General features: G+C 36.1%; 2 protein-coding genes and 1 long non-coding RNA gene across 3 annotated transcripts; 2 read left to right on the plus strand and 1 right to left on the minus strand.

Moving 5' to 3' along the window:
- Positions 1–469: 469 nt before the first annotated feature.
- On the minus strand, positions 470–17,171 carry abhd17b (abhydrolase domain containing 17B, depalmitoylase). Its single transcript, XM_051110288.1, has 4 exons — positions 16,840–17,171; positions 14,060–14,532; positions 3,989–4,168; positions 470–1,217 (listed from the first exon to the last, which is right to left on the minus strand). Exons 2-4 carry the CDS (start codon positions 14,524–14,526, stop codon positions 998–1,000), a joined length of 867 nt encoding a protein of 288 aa, XP_050966245.1. The 5' UTR covers positions 14,527–14,532; positions 16,840–17,171; the 3' UTR covers positions 470–997.
- Positions 17,172–17,333: 162 nt separating this feature from the next.
- c5h9orf85 (chromosome 5 C9orf85 homolog) lies at positions 17,334–19,458 on the plus strand. Its single transcript, XM_051110289.1, has 4 exons — positions 17,334–17,690; positions 17,790–17,896; positions 17,999–18,112; positions 18,783–19,458. The coding sequence occupies exons 1-4, from the start codon at positions 17,589–17,591 to the stop codon at positions 18,949–18,951; spliced, it is 492 nt and encodes a 163-aa protein (XP_050966246.1). The 5' UTR covers positions 17,334–17,588; the 3' UTR covers positions 18,952–19,458.
- Positions 19,459–19,760: 302 nt separating this feature from the next.
- Positions 19,761–21,079, plus strand: LOC127164932 (uncharacterized). Its single transcript, XR_007827723.1, has 2 exons — positions 19,761–19,963; positions 20,817–21,079. It is a non-coding gene; the product is annotated as an uncharacterized LOC127164932 (long non-coding RNA).
- Positions 21,080–22,177: the final 1,098 nt, after the last annotated feature.

The following is a 22,177-nucleotide window of genomic DNA, read 5'->3' on the forward strand; positions in this document are numbered from 1 at the left end:
CTCCAATCACCATGTCCAGTGGTTCTCAAAAGAGAAATTAAATGTCGCCGCCTAAATTCAGCAGTAGTGTCCAATGTAACAGCCTTATCATGGCGCAAAACAACACAAAAAGTTGTGTGCATTTCACCCGAGACACAAGATGGTATAAATTACATTTGAATAAAAGACAAAGCAATGACTCCAAACAGAATCAAGAGTTAGGTTCAGTATATGCATAACCAAGAAGTCAGATGGATTATTTCCATTAAAAAGAAAGTGCAATAAGTAGATAACAAATGGTCTGTTACTAACAGGCGTATGGGCTATTGTAAGCCACAATTATAAAGTGTTTCTGTATTTGAAAAGTTTATTTATTTATTTGAAAGTTAAAACAGATATTATTTGTCATATTGTCCAGCATTGTTTTAACGGTCTATGACAGAGAATACACTTAAGAGCAAAACACAGACAAGTGTGAGGACATGGAGAAAAAAAAAAAAAAAAAGAAATCAACATACCGGAATTTCATATAGGTTGTGTACATTATACATAAGCAGGTGTGGTTTAGAAACATGTACATAAAAAGTCATGTATCAAAGTGTAATATATTATTTGGCATCACCTGTATGGCAATTATTTGTGTCAGAATGTTACATTTGTACAGTACTCCATTGTGTACATGATTACATGCATACAGCAAAACAAAAACTGGACTTAAATGGAATGGGTTTGATTCTTTAGTACATAGCATCAAGGTCACCGAACATCCGAGATATCCGACTCCTCCGCTCACGCCTCACGCAAGTACAGTTGCACAAACACACCCCGAAGAAAGGCAGTAAAGACGCATCTCCTATTTTCTATATAGCATGGAGAAGTGCGGCTTAATTAGAATAATTAACTAAAAAGAAAAAAAAAAAAAAAACACAGGTGAGAAAACCGTTGTCAAGTTCACAGTCGCCTGCTGGGCACCAGGAGTATGTTCATCAAGTAAGTTAGTCCTGATCTTGAGGTCCATTTATAAGTTTACAAGTTCATGAGCCACAAACTGTTTCAAGCGCTCCAGGTACTGTCCATACAGCTCTACGTCGTTGTGTCCCGCACCTTCTACCCACAGAGGTTCTACGGGCCGCTGGCAACGCTCATACAGGGCCAGCCCATGGGAGAAATCAATCACCTCGTCCTCCGTACCATGGATCACCAGCACCGGAGAGGTGACTTTAGAGATTTTATCAATGCTGGAGGAAAAAAAATATATATACAAACACATTAGTGGAGTGTTATGTGGTAATGTTGTTTAAATTGATCATTATGTGAGACAAAGAATAACACTTCACAATATGGTTTATTAGTTAACATGAGTTAACATGAACTAAGAATGAACAATGTTTCTACAGCATTTATTAATTTTAGTTAATGTTGATTTCAGCATTTACTAATGCATTTTTAAAATCACAAGCTGTTTGTTAACATTAATGCTCTGTGAACTAGCATGAACAAGCAAACAAGTAAAATGAACAACTGTATTTTTATTAACTAACAAAGATTAATAAATGTGATCCTGGACCACAAAACCAATCATAAGGGTCAATTTTTCTGAAATTGAGATTTATACATCATCTGAAAGCTGCATAAATAAGCTTTCCATTGATGTTAGGATAGGACAATATTTGGTCGAGATACAACCATTTGAAAATCTGAAATCTGAGGGTGCAAAAAAAAAAAAAAAAAAAAAAAAAAGTACAAAATATCTTCATGGAACATGATCTTTACTTTACTTTATATCCTAATGATTTTTGGCATAAAAGTAAAATCAATCATTTCGACCCATACAATGTATTTTTGGCTATTGCTACAAACATACCCATGTCCAATAAAAATAAAAATACAATTAAAAAAAAAAAAAAAAAACGCACATTCTTTGTGTTTCTAAAAGACTTTTACCATCTTAACTAACTATCCAAAAATTGTTCCTGACCTACTGTCTCAATACACATCAGTAAAAATATTTTAATTTAATTCAAATAATTATACAATTATCTAATAGTAATAATTGCATACATCTGTTTTTGTATAATATAAAAATAAAATACAGACATAAAAATTCTGATTTTCTGTAGATTTTTTTTTTTTTCCACAGGATGTCCAACAATGAATTTAAAAATAAACTCACAACCAAATATGCTACAAGTGAATTAATTTATATAAAAATATTATATCATAATATAAATATAATATATACAGAAATACATAACTAATTTTTTTTATATTATATTATATTATATTATATTCCAGCTCTTGTTCTGTCCAAGCTGGACTATTACAATCCTCTTCTGGCAGGTCTTCCAACTAGTTCTATCAAACCTTTACAATTAATCCAGAATGCGGCTGCAAGATTAAATTTTAATGGCTCTGCACCCCTTTACGTTAAATCAGTACTTCAGACTTATGTGCCCTCTAGAAGCTTGCGTTCTGCAAGTGAACGGTGCATTATTGTGCCATCCCAAAAAGAGACAAAATCACTTTTACGGACTTTCTTATTAAATGTACTCTCCAGGTGGAATGACCTGCCCAACTCAATCCGAACAGCTGATTCATCAGCCATCTTCAAGAACCGGCTAAACACACATCTCTTCTATCTTTATTTGACCCTCTAACTCTAGCACTCTCTATTCTAATTCTGTTCTTAAAAAAAAAAAAAAAATTGCCCTTTTAGACTTATACTCTATTCATTTACTTACTGTTTGTTTTCTTACAAAAAAAATATTAACACTCTGTTCTTTTTGTAAGGCCTCTAACACTAGGTTGCTTTTTTGTTGTTCTATTCTGTTTTTTTTTATTATTACATAATTTAAATAAAAAAAAAACAAAAAAAACAACTTTGCTACATGTACTGCGTTAGGATAACTGAGACTTGTCATAGCACTTACATGTTATTCCTCTTTTGTTGATTTTGATTGCTTCCATTGTCCTCTTTGTAAGTTGCTTTGGATAAAAGCATCTGTTAAATATCTAAATGTAAAGTATTATATTATATTATATTATATTATATTATATTATATGCACTGCCGTTCAAAATACAGAAAAAAAAAACAATAATATTGTGGAATATAAATATTATATTATTCTAACATGCTAATTTATTATCAATGTTGAAACTGTGAAACTGTTGTGCTCCTTAATATTTTTTGTAACCTATGAAACTTTTTCTTTGATTCTTGTTAAAAAGAACAGCATTTATTCAAAATATAAATCTTTTCTAACAATATAAGTATTTACTACCACTTTTAATCTATTTAACACATCTTTGCTGAATAAAAGTATTAATTTCTTAAAAATAAAAAAATATATAAATGAACTTAAAACAGAACATAAACTGTTTTAAATAAACACTGTTCTTTTTAACTGAAAAAAGTATCACAGGTCCCAAAATATTAAGCAGCAGAACTGTTTCCAAAACTGATTATAAATCAGCATATTAAAGTGATTTCTGAAGTATCATCGGACACTGAATACCGTAGTAATGATGCTGAAAATTTAGCTTTGCTCCACAGGAATGAATAATAGTTTAAAGTATATTAAAATAAAATAAAAACCTGTTATTTTAAATTGCAATAATATTTCACTTTTTTTCCTGATACATCCTTGATGAGCATAAGAAACTTCTTTAACAATAAATATATAGGTGGCCTATATATATTTTTTTTTCTTTGGAAATGCATTTATTTTAAAAAACCTTGAATGCTACAGCATGCTTAAATTAAACAAACACTGAACTACTTGTTGGAAAATATTTGTCACTAGAGGGCATATAACAACAACAATGGCTAAGGGCCAGAAAACAGATAAACCATTCAGGCGCCTTCTCCGCAACATGGCTGCTCAAAACAAAACGTGTACATGAACAGTATCTGTATCAGTACTACACTAAATAGGGGAAAAAGTGACTGTCATAAGCATGGGGGAAAGGGAAAAGAAGGCATGTCTAAGGCAAAAGACAGACACTCACTTGGGGAATGCGTCGAAGCAGTACGTCTTCTTTGTGTCAGGAAAAGCCACCCGCATGCCTGAGGTCAGAGGGGAGTGAAGGATGACGGCAGCGCTCTCGTACCGAGAGGCCAGATCCACCGACGGGACCGTACCGATGCTCTGGCCATAAATGATCACGTTCTCCGGCCTGATCCCGTACCTAGAAAACCACATTCAAAAGATGAGTTCAAACACACCTACACTCTCCGATGACGCTGCGGTCAGAACACAATTATCATGAAACAAAGGTACAGGTTGTTTAACCTACTTTCAGAACCAGACAAACTGGGAAACAGCATTGGTGTTTCAGGGTTAACTTGCATGACTTCATCTTTTGAAACTCTGTTCATATACATTACGTAACCTCAACTGACAAGCCCAATTTAAGTGTTATTGGTTTTACAAAAAGGCATAGGCGTAAGCCAGAATTTAAGAGCAGATACTAGAACAGAGTCATTAATCAAACCTCCCTGCAAGTCAAGCAGCTTGCAGTCGACAGTCTCTATTTCATTACATTTCATCAAGTGATTGCTTAAAGAGGAAGCTCACCATAAAAAATAAATACATAAATAAATAAAATACAGTTATAAAAATTCACAGTATAATTTCACATGGGGTCTAATAATGAATTTAATTTTTTTTTAAATATGCTACAAGTTAATCATTTTATATATAAATATTACAATAATATAAATATCATAATATATACATAAATAATCTATAATATTTCAAGAAAAAATAATTTATATAAAAATACATATATTTAGAGTACAGTGAGCAGCAATTAAAGAATAGTGAACTTGAAGCCATCAGTGAAGCATTATAGTTCACCACATTACAGTGATTACTGTCTGTAGTAAAAAGCTGTAAGCGCAGATGCTTTCAAATAATCCAGTTTCATTTCTCTTGATGCCAGTAGGAACATTTGTACTTAAAATCAGCAAATGACAACGTGACTATATCTAATAGAGCTCTGGAAACATTTAAGTTGGTTATCCTAGGGGGGCGCTGTGTACACATTCCATGCCTTATTTAAAGCGCATGACCGCTTATTCAGCTGACTCCACTGACACAGACAGGGAAGTAAACAGAAATTACTCCCAAAGTAGGACACATACTGATAATCCTAGAGCAATACATATACAAACGTTAAATGACGTTTACTGCACAGTGTGATGTGTACGACGTGCAATTACACAGCACTATAATGCACAAGTAATGTTGCTTTCATTGAGTGCTGTCTGGGTGGCAAACAGAAGGTCACAGAACTGGTTTGAACTGGAAACTGAAAATTGAAACTGTGACCAAAATAAATATAAATATTTACATCTGATCACAAGCGCATCTCATGTGTTACATTATGAATTTCAGTTCATCCATTCAGTTACCTATACAATCATGCTGCACACAGTGAGCCATTGAGACCAATACAGTAATCGATTTTGTCCTCAGGGACAAAAAGGAAAAGAAAGAAAGAAAGACAGAAAGAAAGAAAGAAAAAAAATAAAAAAAAAAAAAAAAAAAAAAAAAAAAACATGATTCTACATTACTGTGGTCATGTGAAAGAAGGTGGAATGTGTTCTTGAATAGCAGAATGGACATTCAAGGATGGGAAAAAGGAGAAGTGACAGATTATTTTCCAATGAACAAGTAGAAATTTAAGTTATGCAGCTTCTAGTATCGGCAGTTTATAGTGAACCAGCCGGTCATAAAAATTAAAATATAAAATTAAAATAAAATTAAATTAAATTAAAAAATAAAATAAATATTTAATAAAAATTCAAAAAAAAAAAAATTATATTAAATAATCAAATATAAAATAAAAAATAAAGTAATAATAAAATAAAAAATGAAATAAAATGGAATTAAATCAAATTAATTATCATAAAAGAAAAATCAATAATTTTGACCCATACAATGTAGTTTTGGCTATTGCTACAAATATACCCCAGCAACTTAAGACTGGTTTTGTGGTCCAGGGTCACAATTATTATTATTATTATTATTATTATTATTATTATTATTATTATGTAATATAATAAGATCACTTTAACATGCCAGGGGGGGGAGCAAAATCTAATCTGATGTGCTCGTTTTTTCACAATCTTGCAGAAAAAGGCTTACCAAAACAGTTACTAGGTTGTCCTTTTTTACATTTTCTGTGTTGGTTGATGCATTGGGGACCCATTTATAGCACTTAAAAATGGAAGAAGTCTGATTTTCATGATATGTCACCTTTACCTCACACAAACCTATTGTATGACTTCAGAAGATACATTTATACAAAAATAAAATTAAAAATAAAGGTACTTTAAAAGGTTCTTCACCGCAATGCCATAGAAGAACCATTTTCAGTTAGGTTCTTTAAAAGAACCATCTCTTTCTTACCTTTTTACAATTTTACAAAATCAGATGTTAAAGATTCTTTCTGGAACCATTTAGACAAAAAAGGTTCTTCTACGGCAGCGAGTAGCACCTTTAATTTTTAAGAGTGTAATAGTGTTATGTTTTTTTTCCTCTTTCTTTTCAGAGCTTGTCAGGCATGGTCATCATGAACCATGGAGTCAGTGATGACCAAATTTTAAATGACCAAACTATTCATTTAAAACAATCTTCAGGATGATGGTCTGTGCTCTGATCATCTGTGGAATGAATTTTCATTCAGTCAATTTCAGAAAGGAATGGTAGAGCCTCAAAGGCCTAATGATTGATAGAGTACTAATAAACACTCAGTGGAGTTTTTCCCATCACATCTCATTTTGACTTCAATCTGCCACTTCAATATGTAGGCTATAAAGATAAGAAAAACAAATCAACACTGTTTATTCCCATGACTACGAATCATAAAATAACAATTGCATTGAAAAAAAAAAAAAAAAAAAAAAAAAAAAACACAACAACATATACCAGATTACCTTTAATAAGTTAATAAACCAGCTGGCTGACAGCAACTCTAAAATGATACAAAACGTGTGGCGAAACACCATCAGGAAGTTATTTTTCACTTCCTGGGTAGGCAATGTTGCTATGACTGCAATCGGGCCTGTCGTACCAGGACTCACTGGGAATCAGTTGCTAGGCAACCAATCAATATTTGACTTGGAGAACTGGCTGCTGGCACCTCCCCCCCCCCAACCTCTCAGAGGGAGCTGCGCTCCATGAAAGACTGACACCGAATTCTCAAAGGCTTTTAAGTGAGCTGCTTTCAGCTCTTAGCCCAAAAATACTTACAAGCACAATGGTCATTATGTCACTTCAGGAGGAAGGGGGGGCACAAGGGTCTATTTCAGTACAGCTGCCACTGCTGGCCGCCATGGCCTTTCCTTTGACATCACAGTCATGGTTTTTGAAGGAGGAAGACAAAAGCCATTTCCCTTGATTCTTCCTTTTACCGGAACGGCCTCAGACTTTTGGATGTGGAAGACAATACACATCACCACCATTCTACCGTTTTGAAGACAATACCAGATGGTTCTGCTTGGTGGAAGTTTACATACACATCCAAGCCTTGTTGGAAATACCTATATGAAATGAGCACAAACTAGCTTACTGCAATGGCTAGCTGTGAGGACAGATGGTCCTATCCGGACCAACCCCTTTGATATGAATCCGGCCCAAATCAAGTCATTCAGGTTGTTCCAAAACATTGCATTGGAGTTCACTGTGCCATCCACTTTTCTTGTAAATGTTTATCTGTGAGTGTGAGAGTGTGTGTGTCAGCCCCACCTGATGTTTCAACACTGACTCACCTGGCTGAGCAGACAGAAAGGTGTGGCTGTCCCACACCAACATAACACAGTACCAACCATCCTGGTTCTCGATAAGTGTGGTTTGGCAAAGCATTTTGCCTTTAGCAGGGGTTGCGCTGACTGTGGATTTGGAAGAACATGAAGCTTGACTGAGAAATATATTGGGTACACTATATTGGTACCAGATTGGTTATCCGCGATTATAGTCATTTCTTAAATTTATTGCCATTGAATATTCAACTGTTTTTACTTATTTTGAGCTTGATCATCTTCTAGTACCATATTAAAGGAATAGTTCACCAAAAATGAAAATTCTGTCATTACTCACACTCATGTTGTTCCAAACCTGTAAGACCTTCGCTCATCTTCAGAACACAAATTAAGATACCTTTAATGAAATCAGAGAGCTTTGTGACGCAACTGACGCATTTAAGGCCCAGAAAGGTAGTAAGGACAACGTTAAAATAGTGCATGTGACATCAGCAGTTCAACTGTAAATTTATGAAGCTTTGAAAATACTTTTTGGGCGCAAAGAATTCAAAAATAATGGCTATATTCAACAATTTCTTCTCATCCGTATCAGTCTTGCCACGGGTTCACGATGGTGCCATGACGCGTGTGTCTGAAAAGAAGAAACTGTTGAATAAAGTCATTATTTCTGTCGGGCTGCCCCTAATAGTCCAGGTGAAGAGGCTTGGTCGACAAATTGAATTAGTCGCAGAACAGAAAAAAATCCATAAGAAGCGGTGAAGTCAGTCCGTGGTATGTGGTAATACAGTACATTAGGTAGAACATCCAAATGCTCGCTTATCATTCATCAAACTCAAATAGGGCTTATCATCTGAAGTATATAGGTAGTACCATCATTACATGGTCGCTCAAACTAATATTAACCTAGAAAAATGTGCGCTATTCAAGTGTCTGTGCGGAGTGTGAAAGCTGAACAGTAGCACACTCACTGCATGATGGATGGAGGCGCCGGTACGGTCACTTGCTCTTAAAACACTCCTTCATTTTTGTCATACAGATAAGAGAAATACATCTTTCAAATCCGTAAAAACTCTAATTTTATTTGTGTGCACTTACAATAACAACAAAACATTGTGCTTTTGTAATGAAAACAAACAAGATGTGCTTTCTGCCATCTCAGTCTCTGTGAACTTGAGTGCGTCCAAAAAATAATAAATAAATAAATAAATAAACCTAAACTGTGCATACTTGCCTTACAGACATGAAAAATTTGTCTATACAGAGTGAAATATCAACTTTTAACTTAACCAAATCAAATAGAAAACAAACCCGTATGTGAAACATGCATACAGGCGCATCCACTACTGCGGAGATGACGCGTCAGTGTCATCTCTTAAGCCGAAAACAAAGGCGGCACTAGTTTATCAATAAATCATTAAAACGTTAAAGCCTCCTTACCGTTTTCCCTGACACATGCATAATCATTACTTCAGTATTCATTAAGTATGCTGTGGCAAGCTTAATGTGCGCGCTTACTAGGCTACGTAGGCAATTACAGATTCATTATCATTATTTAAATGGTTTACTAATAAACATGCGATCAGTCAATTAAAATGAACAACTACTAGTCGACCAGAAAAATCTTTAATTGAGGACAGCCCTATATTTTTGTTTCTTTGAGCACAAAAAGAATGTTCATAGCTTCATAAAATTAAGGCTGAACCAATGGACTATTTTATCAAGATCCTACTACCTTTCTAGGTTTTAAACATGGTAGCTCCACTACTGTCTATGCAGGGTCAGAAAGCTCTTGTATTTCATCAAAAATACCTTTTTAAATTTGTGGTCCTAAGATGAACAAAAAGTTTGGAACGAAGTTCAGTCCCAGCCCTGCTCCAAAAAAACCTGTGTGTAATCATCAAGTGCTCCTGAAGATCCTAACTAGCTGGTTTAGGTGTGGTTAATCAGGGATAAGTTTCTATACAATGGTAATCTATGAGTTTCTTCGCACATAAAAGTCTAATTGCTATTTAATGTCCATTTATTTATAAAGCAGCCACGTAATAAGCAGAACAAACATACAGTTAATTGTACACCAACATAAAATAAACCCAGACAGATCAGGACTCAAAGCAAACCGACACGGGACACAGTCAAAACTGTGATCTTTCTACCTGACGTAAGAGCTGCTTTTTGTGATGGCAAATCATTCATCACTGGCCTCTCAACAAAGGGAAGAGCAAAAAACCTTTGTTGCACGCCTAGCTGAGTCAATCAGCATGGTCTGATAAGCACTCTCACCTATTGAAATCAGATGGAGAATTTCCAAGGGAAATATTTTAAACAGACATCTAAAAGCAGGTGCTCTTTATGCTAGCTGTTCAGAGGATTATATTTTTATGTGAAGTTTAATCCATCAAAACCGGAAAAGCAGATGAAAACTCATAGCCCTCACACAAATCACACAGAAGCGTGTCAATAAAAATGCTATATTGCAGCAAAACTTTAAGTTCACAGCATTCATTTAACTTTAGAAAAAAAGAAGCCTCTCACACCACTGCTGAGTATCAATTAAGAGGTTTGGAGAAATGGTATCGTATTTGACTGTGAAGATATTTCATAGGTAAGCTATAAAAGCGTATTTTTTTTCCAATTTTTCTCCCTCTAATCTGGATTTTTAAGATCCTGCAATTCTCTATTTGAGCACAATTTAATAAAAAAGTAGGCAATGCTGGCCATCTTTGACAGAATGAGATTAAAATGCCAATTAACCTCCAGAAATGGTGAGGAAAGCGCTGCATGCAATGGCAGAATATCAAGCTTTCTCTTGAAAAGGACAAAAAATGTGTTTCTATGAATAAAGAAAAGAATCCCAGCAGGAGCCACAGTTTTACAGGAATAAGAGAAGATTTGGACAGGTCGGCCTACTTACTCCTACTCCCCTCTCAAAACACATAGAACACATAAAGAAGCATACAAAGTAAAAACACTTTTAAAGTTACATTCGTCAGAGTGGCAGTCTGACTGATTTATCTACACGTTAATCTAAATCATGTGCTTGAGTGGGACGATCGAGCTTGAGATGGCAATGCGTGGGAACATTAAAAGTGACCAGACGAACAGTGTGGGACTGCTTCATGAGGTACAACCCAACCCTCTGGGATCTGACTTGTCAAACAGCATGGACTGTGTTCAAGAGCATCAGCTGTGCTTTCTGACATCACATGCATGCATGCATGCACACATACACGGGTGCAGCAGCGACAGAGGCGTGTGGCTGTTTCACAAACGTACCCAAAACATTAATGTGGTTACAAAAACAAAGCCTCTTGCATGAACAACGACGATGCAACGTCTTGCTACACTGAAGTACACACGATTAACGGAACCAAGTTCTCATGACCGACAACCATAAAAGACGCATACATGGAAAGACAGATAAGAATTTGGGTCACATGATGATAAAGTGAATGGCCTTGAGATAGTTTCTCTACTTACACAGTGTCAAACACCCAGCTGCCACTGGAAAAAAACATTTCAGTCCTATGCGTGCTTCGGTTAACTATGAGGAAATGAAACTTCCATTTGCCGCACGCTTCAAAAATCTAAACGCAACCCCAGTCTGAACCAAAACATGACTCTTGACATTCTGAGAAGCACAATTTTCATCCTGTAGGCAGAACATTTGGATGGGGGATGGGGTCTAAGAGGTAGAGGCAATACAAATATATCCCCCCCAGGCCCTTAGGATTGACAAGGACAAAGACATAACAGATACCAAAAGAGATCATACAAAACGTACCGATGAAAACAAAACATCTGAGTTTAAACCAAAACAGTGACTAGATCAGAAGCAGATTAAAAAACGTGTGTAATCTATTTTACAGATCCATAGGAATATGGATGGTTAGTTTTTGGGATCCGGAAGCCTACGTATTTTTTTTTTTAAAGCCAACTAGTTGGTGGTTTTCAGTATAATTCAGATCATTTCAGGTTCACCTGACACAAGCTTGCACTTAAAAACACACAGGACTGAAAAAGGGAAAGCGCACCGGGTCTCGAGAAGCATTTTAAAAAGTCAAACTTCTTTTAAGTTGATACAAGACGTGGCTGCTGAAAAAAGCAGCGAGATGTTGCTCCATGTTTACATAGAAAAACAGTTAAAAAAAAAACAAAACATACAGTGGAATATAAATGCGTGTTCTGTGAGAACCAATCCCTAAGGGACACGTTCTCGAGTTCAAAAACCGCTAGATGTTATGCAACGGAACAGAATGCAGGGTCTCAACATACATTTTTAAAAGCTGAACTTAAAAAGGCATCTTAAAGAGCAGGTTATATGGGTTTTCAAACACAATATCTTTTTGCAGTTTGTAAACTATCTTTCAATGTAAACAGTCTGCAAAGTTGTTAATCATAAAAAGTGTATGATAAAGATATCGTCACTCAAAAGAAAGAGTCGTCTTATATTTTTGAATCTTCTGCCCGTTACCGATGTACGTCACTGGGTAACACATTTGAATAATCCCCACCTGCCCTCAAACACTTTCGCTAAGTGTGTAATAATCTTTATTTGGACTAACAAGTGTCTTCGGACCACAACCTGTAATTATGGTTGATGTGTACAATTTCAGTTGAGTGCTCAAAATAGCAGGTTGTTTGTACAGGTAAAACACGATATTACTAAAATTTTCCTGATAATTTGCTGTGAATGCACTATTTGCTAAGAATGTGTTGATTAATGTAGACCGTCACTGTTCTAATTACTTTGTGTAATAATAAAGAACGTAGACATATTTTGGTTTACAAACTGTTGTTTCATGAGTCACTTGGCTAACGTATCCACCATTATTGTTTTGTTAAGCATTTACAGTTTAGCACCTAAACTGTGGGAACGATTCGCTTGCATAAGTGTTCAAATGTTTTTGTCATTATTTTAAGAATGGATTGGAGCACTATATTATTGTTTTGGTGCATGCTTTGTCAACGGTAGCCAGGGTTGCCAGGTTTTCACAAAAAAAAAAAAAAAAAAAACGCACCAATTGCTACTCAAAACTAGTCCAATCGCATTTCGAGGGGGTAACCCATTAAAAATCGTGATCCGTTTTTTGTCAGGGTTTCCCTTATAAATTTTTATTCCAGGGGCTAAATATGACATTATTGGGGTTGCTTCAACTCGTGGACATCAAAAGCAACCACGCACCAGAGTTGCCAGGTCTTCACAACAAAACCCGCCCAATTGCTACTCAAAACTAGCCCAAAGGTAGCCCAATCACATTTTGAGTAGGGTTTCCCCGGTAAATTCACATTCCAGGGGCTAAATATGGCGTTACTGGGATTGCTTCAACCCGTGGTAGGGCTGCATAATTAATCGAATTTCTAATCATGACTACAATTACAGATGCCACAATTATGTAATCGTTCAAAGGCACAATTACCAAAAAAATAAATAAAAATCCACTTACATTATTCTGCTTTTTTATAAGATGTGTGTGTGTGTGTGTGTGTGTGTGTGTGTGTGAGAGAGAGAGAGAGAGAGAGTGAGAGAGTGAATGAGTTTTTTTGTCCATACAATTTTTTTATATTTAAAGAAAAAAAACTATATATAAAAAATGCGGCATGCAGTTGCTTTAAACAATGGTTCAATCATTCAAAGTAAATTGTGATAATTGTAATTAATAAGCGCAATTACAATTTCAAGGGAATCGTCGACAATTATGATTTTTGTCATAATCGTGCAGCCCTAACCTGTGGACATCAAAAGCAACCACGCACCAGGGTTGCCAGGTCTTTACAGCAAAACCCACCCAATTGCTACTTAAAACTAGCCCAACCGTATTTTAAGGGGGGGGTCACCTTATAAAAATCATATTCCGGGGGTATAATACACGTTTTTTGGTGGGATTTCCCAGGTAAAATTAGCATTTCAGAGACTATATATTACGTTATTGGGGTCACTTCAACCCGCAGACATGAAAAACAACCTGTGGCAACAGTGTTAAAGTAGCCCAATTCCACGGTAAAACCGCCGACTTGGCAACACTGCCGCACACTGATGGCAGTGCTCGCCAACTTGCACTCCTCTCTGTACCAATCACAACTGGCTTGGCCAGCTGACAAATCAGAGCAGAGTAGGCTTATGGAAGGGAGAGATTTATAGACCTTACGCTCAGAAATGTTTCAACGAATCATTTTGAAATCACTGAGAAATGACACTATGTATTGATGTATATTCTGAGAAAACACTACTTTATTCTGATAAACAATACTGATGTCAGCAACAGAAAAACAGCCAGCCTTAAAGAAAAAAAATTCTTTCAGAAGCTACTCACCTTGTTCGTAGTGCATGCCATGCAGCGTCCACATCAGCATACAAATTTTTCTCCGAAGGCTTCCCCGAGCTTGCCCCGTAACCCGAGTAATCGTAGGAGAACACATTACAGTTGATGCGGGAGCCCAGGCCGATGTAGAAGCTACTCATCTGACCCAAGTCTACAGCGTTACCGTGGGAAAACAACAAGGTGTAGCGAGCGTTTGGAGAGCATCGCACAAACATACAAGCGATTCGGTTCCCTCTAGATGTCCGGGTCATGAAGCACTCAATGGCGTCCTTCTCCCGGGCAGAGTATTGCCAATCCGCACGCTCAGAAAGATGGAGGGTCCAGCGGCTGCCGCTCTCGTCGCACATCAGGGTGTAAGTAGGCTCCGGTGGAAGGAAGGCCAGCTTGGAAGCTATTCTGCTCGGGCACGGCGGACAGCAGAAAAGGCAACATAGCTCACTCAAAGACAGGTGATTCATCGTTCACTTGAGAAGAAGAACACAGCAGATTGGGAAATGAGTGGGGTGGAAACACACAAACAAACAAAACAGATGTGTCTTAAAGAGATAGTTCACCAAAAAATGAAAGTTGTGATATTAATTATTCACCCTCATGTCGTTCCAAACCTGTAAGACCTTTGTTCATCTTCAGGACACAAATTAAGATATTTCTGATGAAATCCAAGAGCTTTCGGACCCTGCACAGACAGCAACGCAACTGACACCTTCAAGGCCCAGAAAGGTAGTAAGGACATTGTTAAAATAGTCCGACATCAGTGGTTCAACCGTAATTTTATGAAGCTATGAGGATACCTTTTGTTCGCAAAGTAAACAAAAATGTTAAATTTATGAATGTAGTAGTCGTTTTACTGTCTATGCAGGGTCAGAAAGCTCTTGGATTTCATCAAAAATATATTAATTTCTGTTCCGAAGATGAACAAAGGTCTTACGGGGTTGGAACGACATGAGGGTAAATAACTAATGACAGCATTTTCATTTTTCAAAAATGAAAATTCTGCCATTTACTCACTCTCATGCTACTGCAAACCAGTATGACTTTCGTCTAAGGAAAACAAAAGATGATATTTTGAAAAATGTCAGTTTTTTTGTCCATACAATGAAAGTCAGTGGGGTCCAAAGTTATTTTGAACCCTGCTGATTTTCACTGTTTGGACCAACAGCGAAAACATTTTTGAAGATATCTCACTTTGTGTTCCACAGAATTTTGAACATCATACAGCTTGAATAACACATTTTTATTTTTGGGTGAACTACATTTTTAAAAGTGAAGCATCAAGAGTGTAACATGCACAGTCAAAGGACACAGGAGAAAGAAATTAAAAACACATATATTTAAAAAAAAAAAAAAAAAATTATAATAATAAAATTTACACATCACCTTTATAATCTCAACCAGATACACTATATGCAAACAATATTTATCCAAAGAAGACCAAAATAGTTTACTTAAGATGTGTAAATATGCAAACCTATTAGTTAACCTCTACTAAAATAAACAGTAACATCTAGTGATCCAACTGTTTATGCCCTTTAGTTTCAAGCAACTCAATTTTAAACTGACTTTGTTATGAATAAAATATAATCGAAACCGTACCTAGGGTGAAACTAAACGGATTACATTAATGAAAATGTTCAATATTCACCCCGGATCTGCAGCGCAGGCAATAGTTTCTATCTTTGTGCTAATTTGATGTCATTAATAATGACTCTCAGACTTCACCCTTAGGATAGCTTTGACGTGTGTGCTATCAGATCACTTTATCTGTGAGTCATGGCAGCTGGAAAACACCCTCATTTTTTTTTTTTTTTTTTTTTTTTTTTCTTAGAAGACAATTTGGCTAGACGTCTTTGGAATATCCAGTGTTTTACAAATCTGGAAAACCTATCAGTAATCCACATCACTGCTTCCTAATAACCCAAAAAATGTGTCTGGAATCACTTCACCTAAATATGAACTCCAAGTAGGTGACATCACATCAGTTTAGTACCAAAATAACCATCCTTTATCCGTTTTTTCAACTAAGTGATGGACCACAGTTTTGTAGCAGAGCGAAAAAACAATGTGAATCATGTTGAATCATGAATGTTGCTCTTTTGTTAGCTTCAAATGTCCTCATTTCAAGGCACTTGGGATAAAAGCACCTGCTAAATGATTAAATGTAAATGAATCAGATCCAAATCTAACCCACTACAATCAAATCCCCACCCTCAGTTTCATTAAGCAGGAAACCATCTTGTTGTTTGGGTGTTTTAGACTTCATCACACTGAAGAGAAAGCAAAAACTAAAAAGCATCCTTACAATATTACATACCACACACAACATCGCAAATGACTGGCTGAGGTTAACACATTTTTTTTTTCTATTAAAAATTAGAATGAGCTGAAATACAACAACTGGTTAATTTCACTCACTAGAGTTTTTTATCTTGTAAAGATTTTTTCCCTTAAAATGTTAAAGACACTTGATCCACATAAATACATATACATTTAAATAAACATTAAAGACTTGTTTATTATGCTAGATGTATTTATAAAACATATGTATTTGATAGCATGATCTACATAGTTATGAACATTACGAGATGATTTTTAAAAAGGCATCAGAGACTGACACTAACCTCTGTTCAATCAAATATATGTGGTAACTGAAATAAGCTTAGTTGACATTTTAATTCTATTACCTAAGGAATGTAACAGCTTAATTGAAAAGGCTAAAACAAGCTATTTGATTAGCATGCTCAGCTAATTAGCTAATTAAAACCGTACTCTACCTGTACTAAAAGGTCCCGATGCTGGAAACGTTGATGAAGGCAGAAACGCTTTGATCTAATGAAGTCACTGTGTTAGAGAAGTCAAATCCGAGATTCCCTTTAAGCGATCACTCAGTTCACTTAGCCAGATCAAGAGTCCCTCAAAAGCTGCCTCTGGTCCGTCCGATCTTGTCAACATGTGGTCAGTGTTTCATGATCAAACGAGATCAAAGACTGACGGTGTTAGTACATGCGTGACGTTATTAAACGGACCAGGATTTCTAATCTAATCCGTTCAGTACGAGTGATCTCATCTCACACCAACGCGTGTCCAAAGCTGGCTTTCTTCTGATTTTCTTACGGAATGCCGGATATCAACGTCAACATTGAACGGTCTAATGGCCAATCAGAATAATGGACAAACATGCTCGACCAATCACACGCGTCCTCGCTGCACACGGACGATGTGGAAAACACAATAACATGTTGATTAATGATTTTACCGTTGTTGGTCTACAAATCTAGATAATGATAATCGTGTGTTGAGCTACCAAGGAGTAAACATAAGAGCTGAACATTTTTAACGTTTGCTGTAATTTGTGAAGTTAGTAATCTTTCGCTTGAAGTTGAAAAGCGTTAGCCAATTGCTATTTACTTCCGCTGTTTTCACATTGCGTCAATAGCCACTTTAACGTGTGAAGCCACGCGGTTTCTTATTTAGCTGTTTAAGACTGTCACTGTTTATATATTACGTATAATTCAGCGTTAAAATGAGCTCTCAAAAAGGAAATATTTCCCGATCGCGAGGCCAAAAACACCAGAATGTAACAGCCTTCAAAAACGACAAGTACGGTGCAACCGCACAAGTTAAGGTAAGCGCGTGCTAAAACAAACATAGTGTTTTACATTTTATATAATATATAGTTTTACATGTGGTTTTTGTGTGTAATCTTCCCTTGTGATGTTACCAGAAAGCCAAAGCAAAGGTTCATGATGGTCTGTGCCAGCACTGCAAAGATGTGCTAGAGTGGAAAGTCAAGTACAGCAAATACAAGCCCCTTACACAGCCACGAAAATGGTGAGATGAGGGAGGATTTTACTGCATAGCAACAGATGAAAGGCAAATAAACTCCTCCACAATGAACCCAATTCTGAAATGTTGTTTCTGTGCCTTTTCTAGCGTGAAATGTCTTCAGAAAACAGTGAAGGATGCCTATCATATTATATGCAAGCCATGTGCACTAAAGCTGGAGCTTTGTGCAAAATGTGGGAAGAAGGAAGAGATTGTCATTCCGTAAGTAGATTCAGGCCTCTTCAGACTGACCGTGTATATTTATGTGTAAACAGTAGGACACTTGTGCCATCTTGTGGACATACGCAATAAATTCTAAAATACTATTTTCATTTAATTAATTATTAGATGCATGTCTTAAGGTAAAAGATTACCTTAACTTACCCCATCACATACTGTATGTGACCCTGGACCACAAAACCAGTCATAAGGGTCCATTTTTTTCTGAATAAATAAGCTTTTCATTGATGTATGGTTTATTAGGATAGGACATTATTTGACCGAGATACAATTATTTGAAGAACTCGAAAGTGAGGGTGCAAAAAGATCAAAATATTGAGAAAATTGCCTACAAAGTTGTCCAAACGTTCTTAGCAATGTATATTACTATTACAAAATAAGTTGTGATATATTTATGGTGGGAAAATATCTTCATGGAACATGATCTTTATTTAATACCCTAATGATTTTTGGCATAAAAAAATCAACAGTTTTAACCCATACAGTGTATTGTTGGCTATTGCTACAAATATACCTGTGCGACTTAAGTCTGGTTTTGTGGTCCAGGGTTACATACATGTGTTGAAGTGTGTTAAACTATTATGTGTGACCAAAAAGTAAGCTCTTTTAATTCACTGTTGTTTTAGTGTATCTGTCTGCTTTTTGTTTTTAGTCTTGACAAGGAGGAGGAACAAGAGGTAGAGGACACCAGCAAGCCAAATAAAGGGAAAAAGCAGAAGAAAAGAGATGATGAGGAGGAGGAGGAGGATGATGAAGATTTTGATGACATGGGCATTAGCAATGATGACTGTGATAGTGATTCAGAGGCGGAAGGAAATTGACATTTGCAGTCTCCTGTATGCATTACCTAAGAACAGTATATCTAGGGAAAAACATAGCCTGAGGCTGGGTTTTGGACGTGTATTCACCTGTGTATCTGCTGTTAATTGGGGAGAGACTCCCAGGAGGTGTTTCCCTGTTGGCTGTAGTGATTGTTTGTTTCCATCTAGATTCCATACTGTGATGTTGCACAAACTGACACAGTCATATGCCACAACCCTCTGTCTTGTTTTTTTAAATCAGCACAAGCGTTTTAATAGCATTCGTGTTATTAATGAATGACTGATTCATATAGAGAAGCTGTGTGAATGAAATATGTTTTATAATCATATGAAGCACATTTGGTCTTCTTGTAAACAGAAACATTTGTCTTTTTGTAAACAGAAAAACAGAAATAGAAAGAGCTGATGAAACAGGTCCATTTAATAAAAGACCTACAAGCAAATGTTGGCTTTGGACGGCTGTCTGTTTAGAAAATACTAGGGCTGTCAATTTAACGTTAACTTAATAAAGTTATGAAAAAATAACGACGTTAAAATATATTTCATATAGTTGACTGCTGACAAATATGATGCAGGGCAACAACTCCATAAATGTAGTTATTAGTGTTGTCAAAAGACCCGGTACTTCGGTACCAAGTCGGTACTAAAAAAAAATTAAATGTTACGGGCCCAGGTTTTCTTAAGTACCGGTGGTACCGAGCACCCGGTCAACCCGGTTCTTGCTGCGCTATGCAAAAAGTGCGCAGTTGCGTCTTCTTCATAAAAGCAGAAAGACACGGCGACCGGTGGTGCTGATGCGGCTACTCTGAATCCGCTTGTTGAAAAGAAAGGAGGAAGGAGCCACGTGTGGAAATATTTTGTATTTGCGACTGATGACAAGGGCAACATCATAGATCATCAGAAACCCACTTGCAAACGGTGTCATCGAAGTTCTCTCTCAAAAGGAGGAAATACATCGACTTAATAAAACACCTCAAAAACCGACACCCAGATTTAATGAAAGTTCAAGCAGGTAAGTTTTAATTTAATTTTATATTTAGAGCTTCTGTTATAAAAATTATACGTTAAATAAACATCGCCATTTGCTTAGTTAATCGTTAGCATAAGCGCGGCTAATGCTAACGCGAGAATTAGAATAAACTTCTTTATTAAGTGTTTAATGCTCCTATAGCATTTATTTAAAAAAAAAACAGGACATGATAGTGTACTATTTTTACACACCTGAGGCTTTTAAATGACCCGTGTAGCTAAAATATGTGTGTTAGAGAACAAATGTACAAATGTATGGTTAATGCCTTAAAATCGGTCCATCAGAAAAGCAGTTCTAGGCTATGAAATATAGTTTGCGCAGTTTGATTAAATAAAAGTACAGTCAAATACAGTCCTGTATAGTTTGGTAAAAGATACTATTCATTAACATGACTTAATATATTATCTAACATAAATTTACAGTGAGTGAACATTAATTAATGTGTGTGAATGTTGTTTTATACAAACATTTGATCGTTCATGTTTGTTCATTGTGCGTGAAATAATGTCAACAGATACAACTTTTAATTTAAAATAAATGATGAATACATTTTGAAATTAAGAAGAATAATTGCTATGTAACACTTGTTTATTAAGTCATGTTAAATGTTATCTTTTTGTAAAGTGTTTTTAATACTACAGTTTCCGTCTGTGTAACATTGATATCTTACACTCAGTATAAGTAATCTTATCTAACTTTGTTATAAAAAGCTGAGGTTTGTTATTTACTGAAAAGTTATATATAAAGTTCTGTTTAGCTGGTGTCAATCTAATATTGCATTTAGTCAGACTCAGCCCATTGTTTTACTGAAGTATATTATATTTTCCTTTTACAGCTGCAGGCTGAAGAAGACCACGAACCAAACTCCTAAGCAGACAATGGTTCCAGATGCTTTTGAGCAGCAGAAGTACGACAAAAAGGCAAGAAAACTGAACCGAGCTGTTGCTGAATTCACATGTATGGATTAAGTGCCAGTTTATACAGTGAAAAATGGGGATTCCAGCAAATGCTTCATCACCTCAGCTCAAAATACCAGCTTCCAAGTCAAAACTTTGTTTTATTTTTGTTTGTTATAAATAAAAATAGTGTGTTGTTCAATTCATGTTTTTGTGTTTTGATTTGGTTTTGATTTGGTAGTTATGCCCTAAAATTCAAGATATTGGTGCAAAAAAAAGCCTCTGTGTGTGTTTTGTTTCATTTTTTTGTCTCATCACATAGCCTATCACACGATATCACAGGGGCAGCAAGAGCAATATGACACAAGTGCTGATTTTGTCCCAAGCTTTCACAAGCTTAAATGTGATTTTATACAACAGTTCAGTAAATAATAGGTTGATATTGTCTTATATTATAAACACTATATTATGTGTTTTGCTCAATTTTGCAAAGAACATATTACCTTTGAAGCCATAGCAGAATTGTTGTGCCTCTCCGACTAACACAGCAGTGTTTAGTTTCTGAATGAATCCGCATTTTGAACGAATCGTGTGAATCAATGATTCAAAGGCCCATTCATAAAGAGAGACGTTTACTTCATTCCTGAATCAGCCGTTTGAACGAATCGAATCAATAAATGAATAGCTGCGTTTCCATTACCCTTCAAGATGCGCAAATTGAAATTGCGAATTGAAAATACGCCTAATGGAAACACGTCAGTTTTGCAAAAACTCCCATATATGCGAAAAAGTTTTTAGACTGGCATGAGGTCGTTTTTCAGGCAATTCGAAAAAGGAATATTTCACAAAACTGCAATGGAAATGGCTTTTTCCGCATTTACAGGTCACATGGCATATGTAAAAAGTCATATGATCATTCTTTAATGTACAATAAACTCTAAGAAACACTTCACACGTAGCCACTCTCAAGTATAAGAGGGATTCCCTGATATTAATGCTTAGACTGTAGGCTGCACGCATCTGCGGCGCGTAAGGGCTCCGACACAGTCACTGTAGCTTATGTTGTTTATACCAGCAGCTTCGCACATGTTTCTGAAGCGGCTCTCTGCTTGATTTTGTTTTGGGGGTGTACTAGAACATGCTCTCATGCTTGGTGGTTCACATAATTTACATTATTACAATACCTTCTCCCAGCCTGGCACTAAAGGCTCCATTACTTACATCTTAGAGGGTGTTTCAGTACTGCCACGCCCCTTGTCAAAGCAGTTATCGCAAGCTAGATTATACACCTAGGATGCAT

The sequence above is a fragment of the Labeo rohita genome, chromosome 5 (genome assembly GCF_022985175.1).
Source record: "Labeo rohita strain BAU-BD-2019 chromosome 5, IGBB_LRoh.1.0, whole genome shotgun sequence".
NCBI classification, from domain to species: Eukaryota; Metazoa; Chordata; class Actinopteri; order Cypriniformes; family Cyprinidae; genus Labeo; species Labeo rohita.

What these genes read in the sequence shown, in the direction of transcription:
- c5h9orf85 (XM_051110289.1), top strand. Translation starts at nt 17,589, where the DNA reads ATGAGCTCTCAAAAAGGAAATATTTCCCGATCGCGAGGCCAAAAACAC. An exon ending in GTGCAACCGCACAAGTTAAG is followed by an intron (nt 17,691 to 17,789) that starts GTAAGCGCGTGC and finishes TGATGTTACCAG; the next exon opens with AAAGCCAAAGCAAAGGTTCA. An exon ending in AAGGAAGAGATTGTCATTCC is followed by an intron (nt 18,113 to 18,782) that starts GTAAGTAGATTC and finishes TTTTGTTTTTAG; the next exon opens with TCTTGACAAGGAGGAGGAAC.
- abhd17b (XM_051110288.1), bottom strand. Translation starts at nt 14,526, where the DNA reads ATGAATCACCTGTCTTTGAGTGAGCTATGTTGCCTTTTCTGCTGTCCG. An exon ending in TGGCATGCACTACGAACAAG is followed by an intron (nt 4,169 to 14,059) that starts GTGAGTAGCTTC and finishes GTGGTTTTCTAG; the next exon opens with GTACGGGATCAGGCCGGAGA. An exon ending in TGCTTCGACGCATTCCCCAA is followed by an intron (nt 1,218 to 3,988) that starts GTGAGTGTCTGT and finishes TTTTTCCTCCAG; the next exon opens with CATTGATAAAATCTCTAAAG.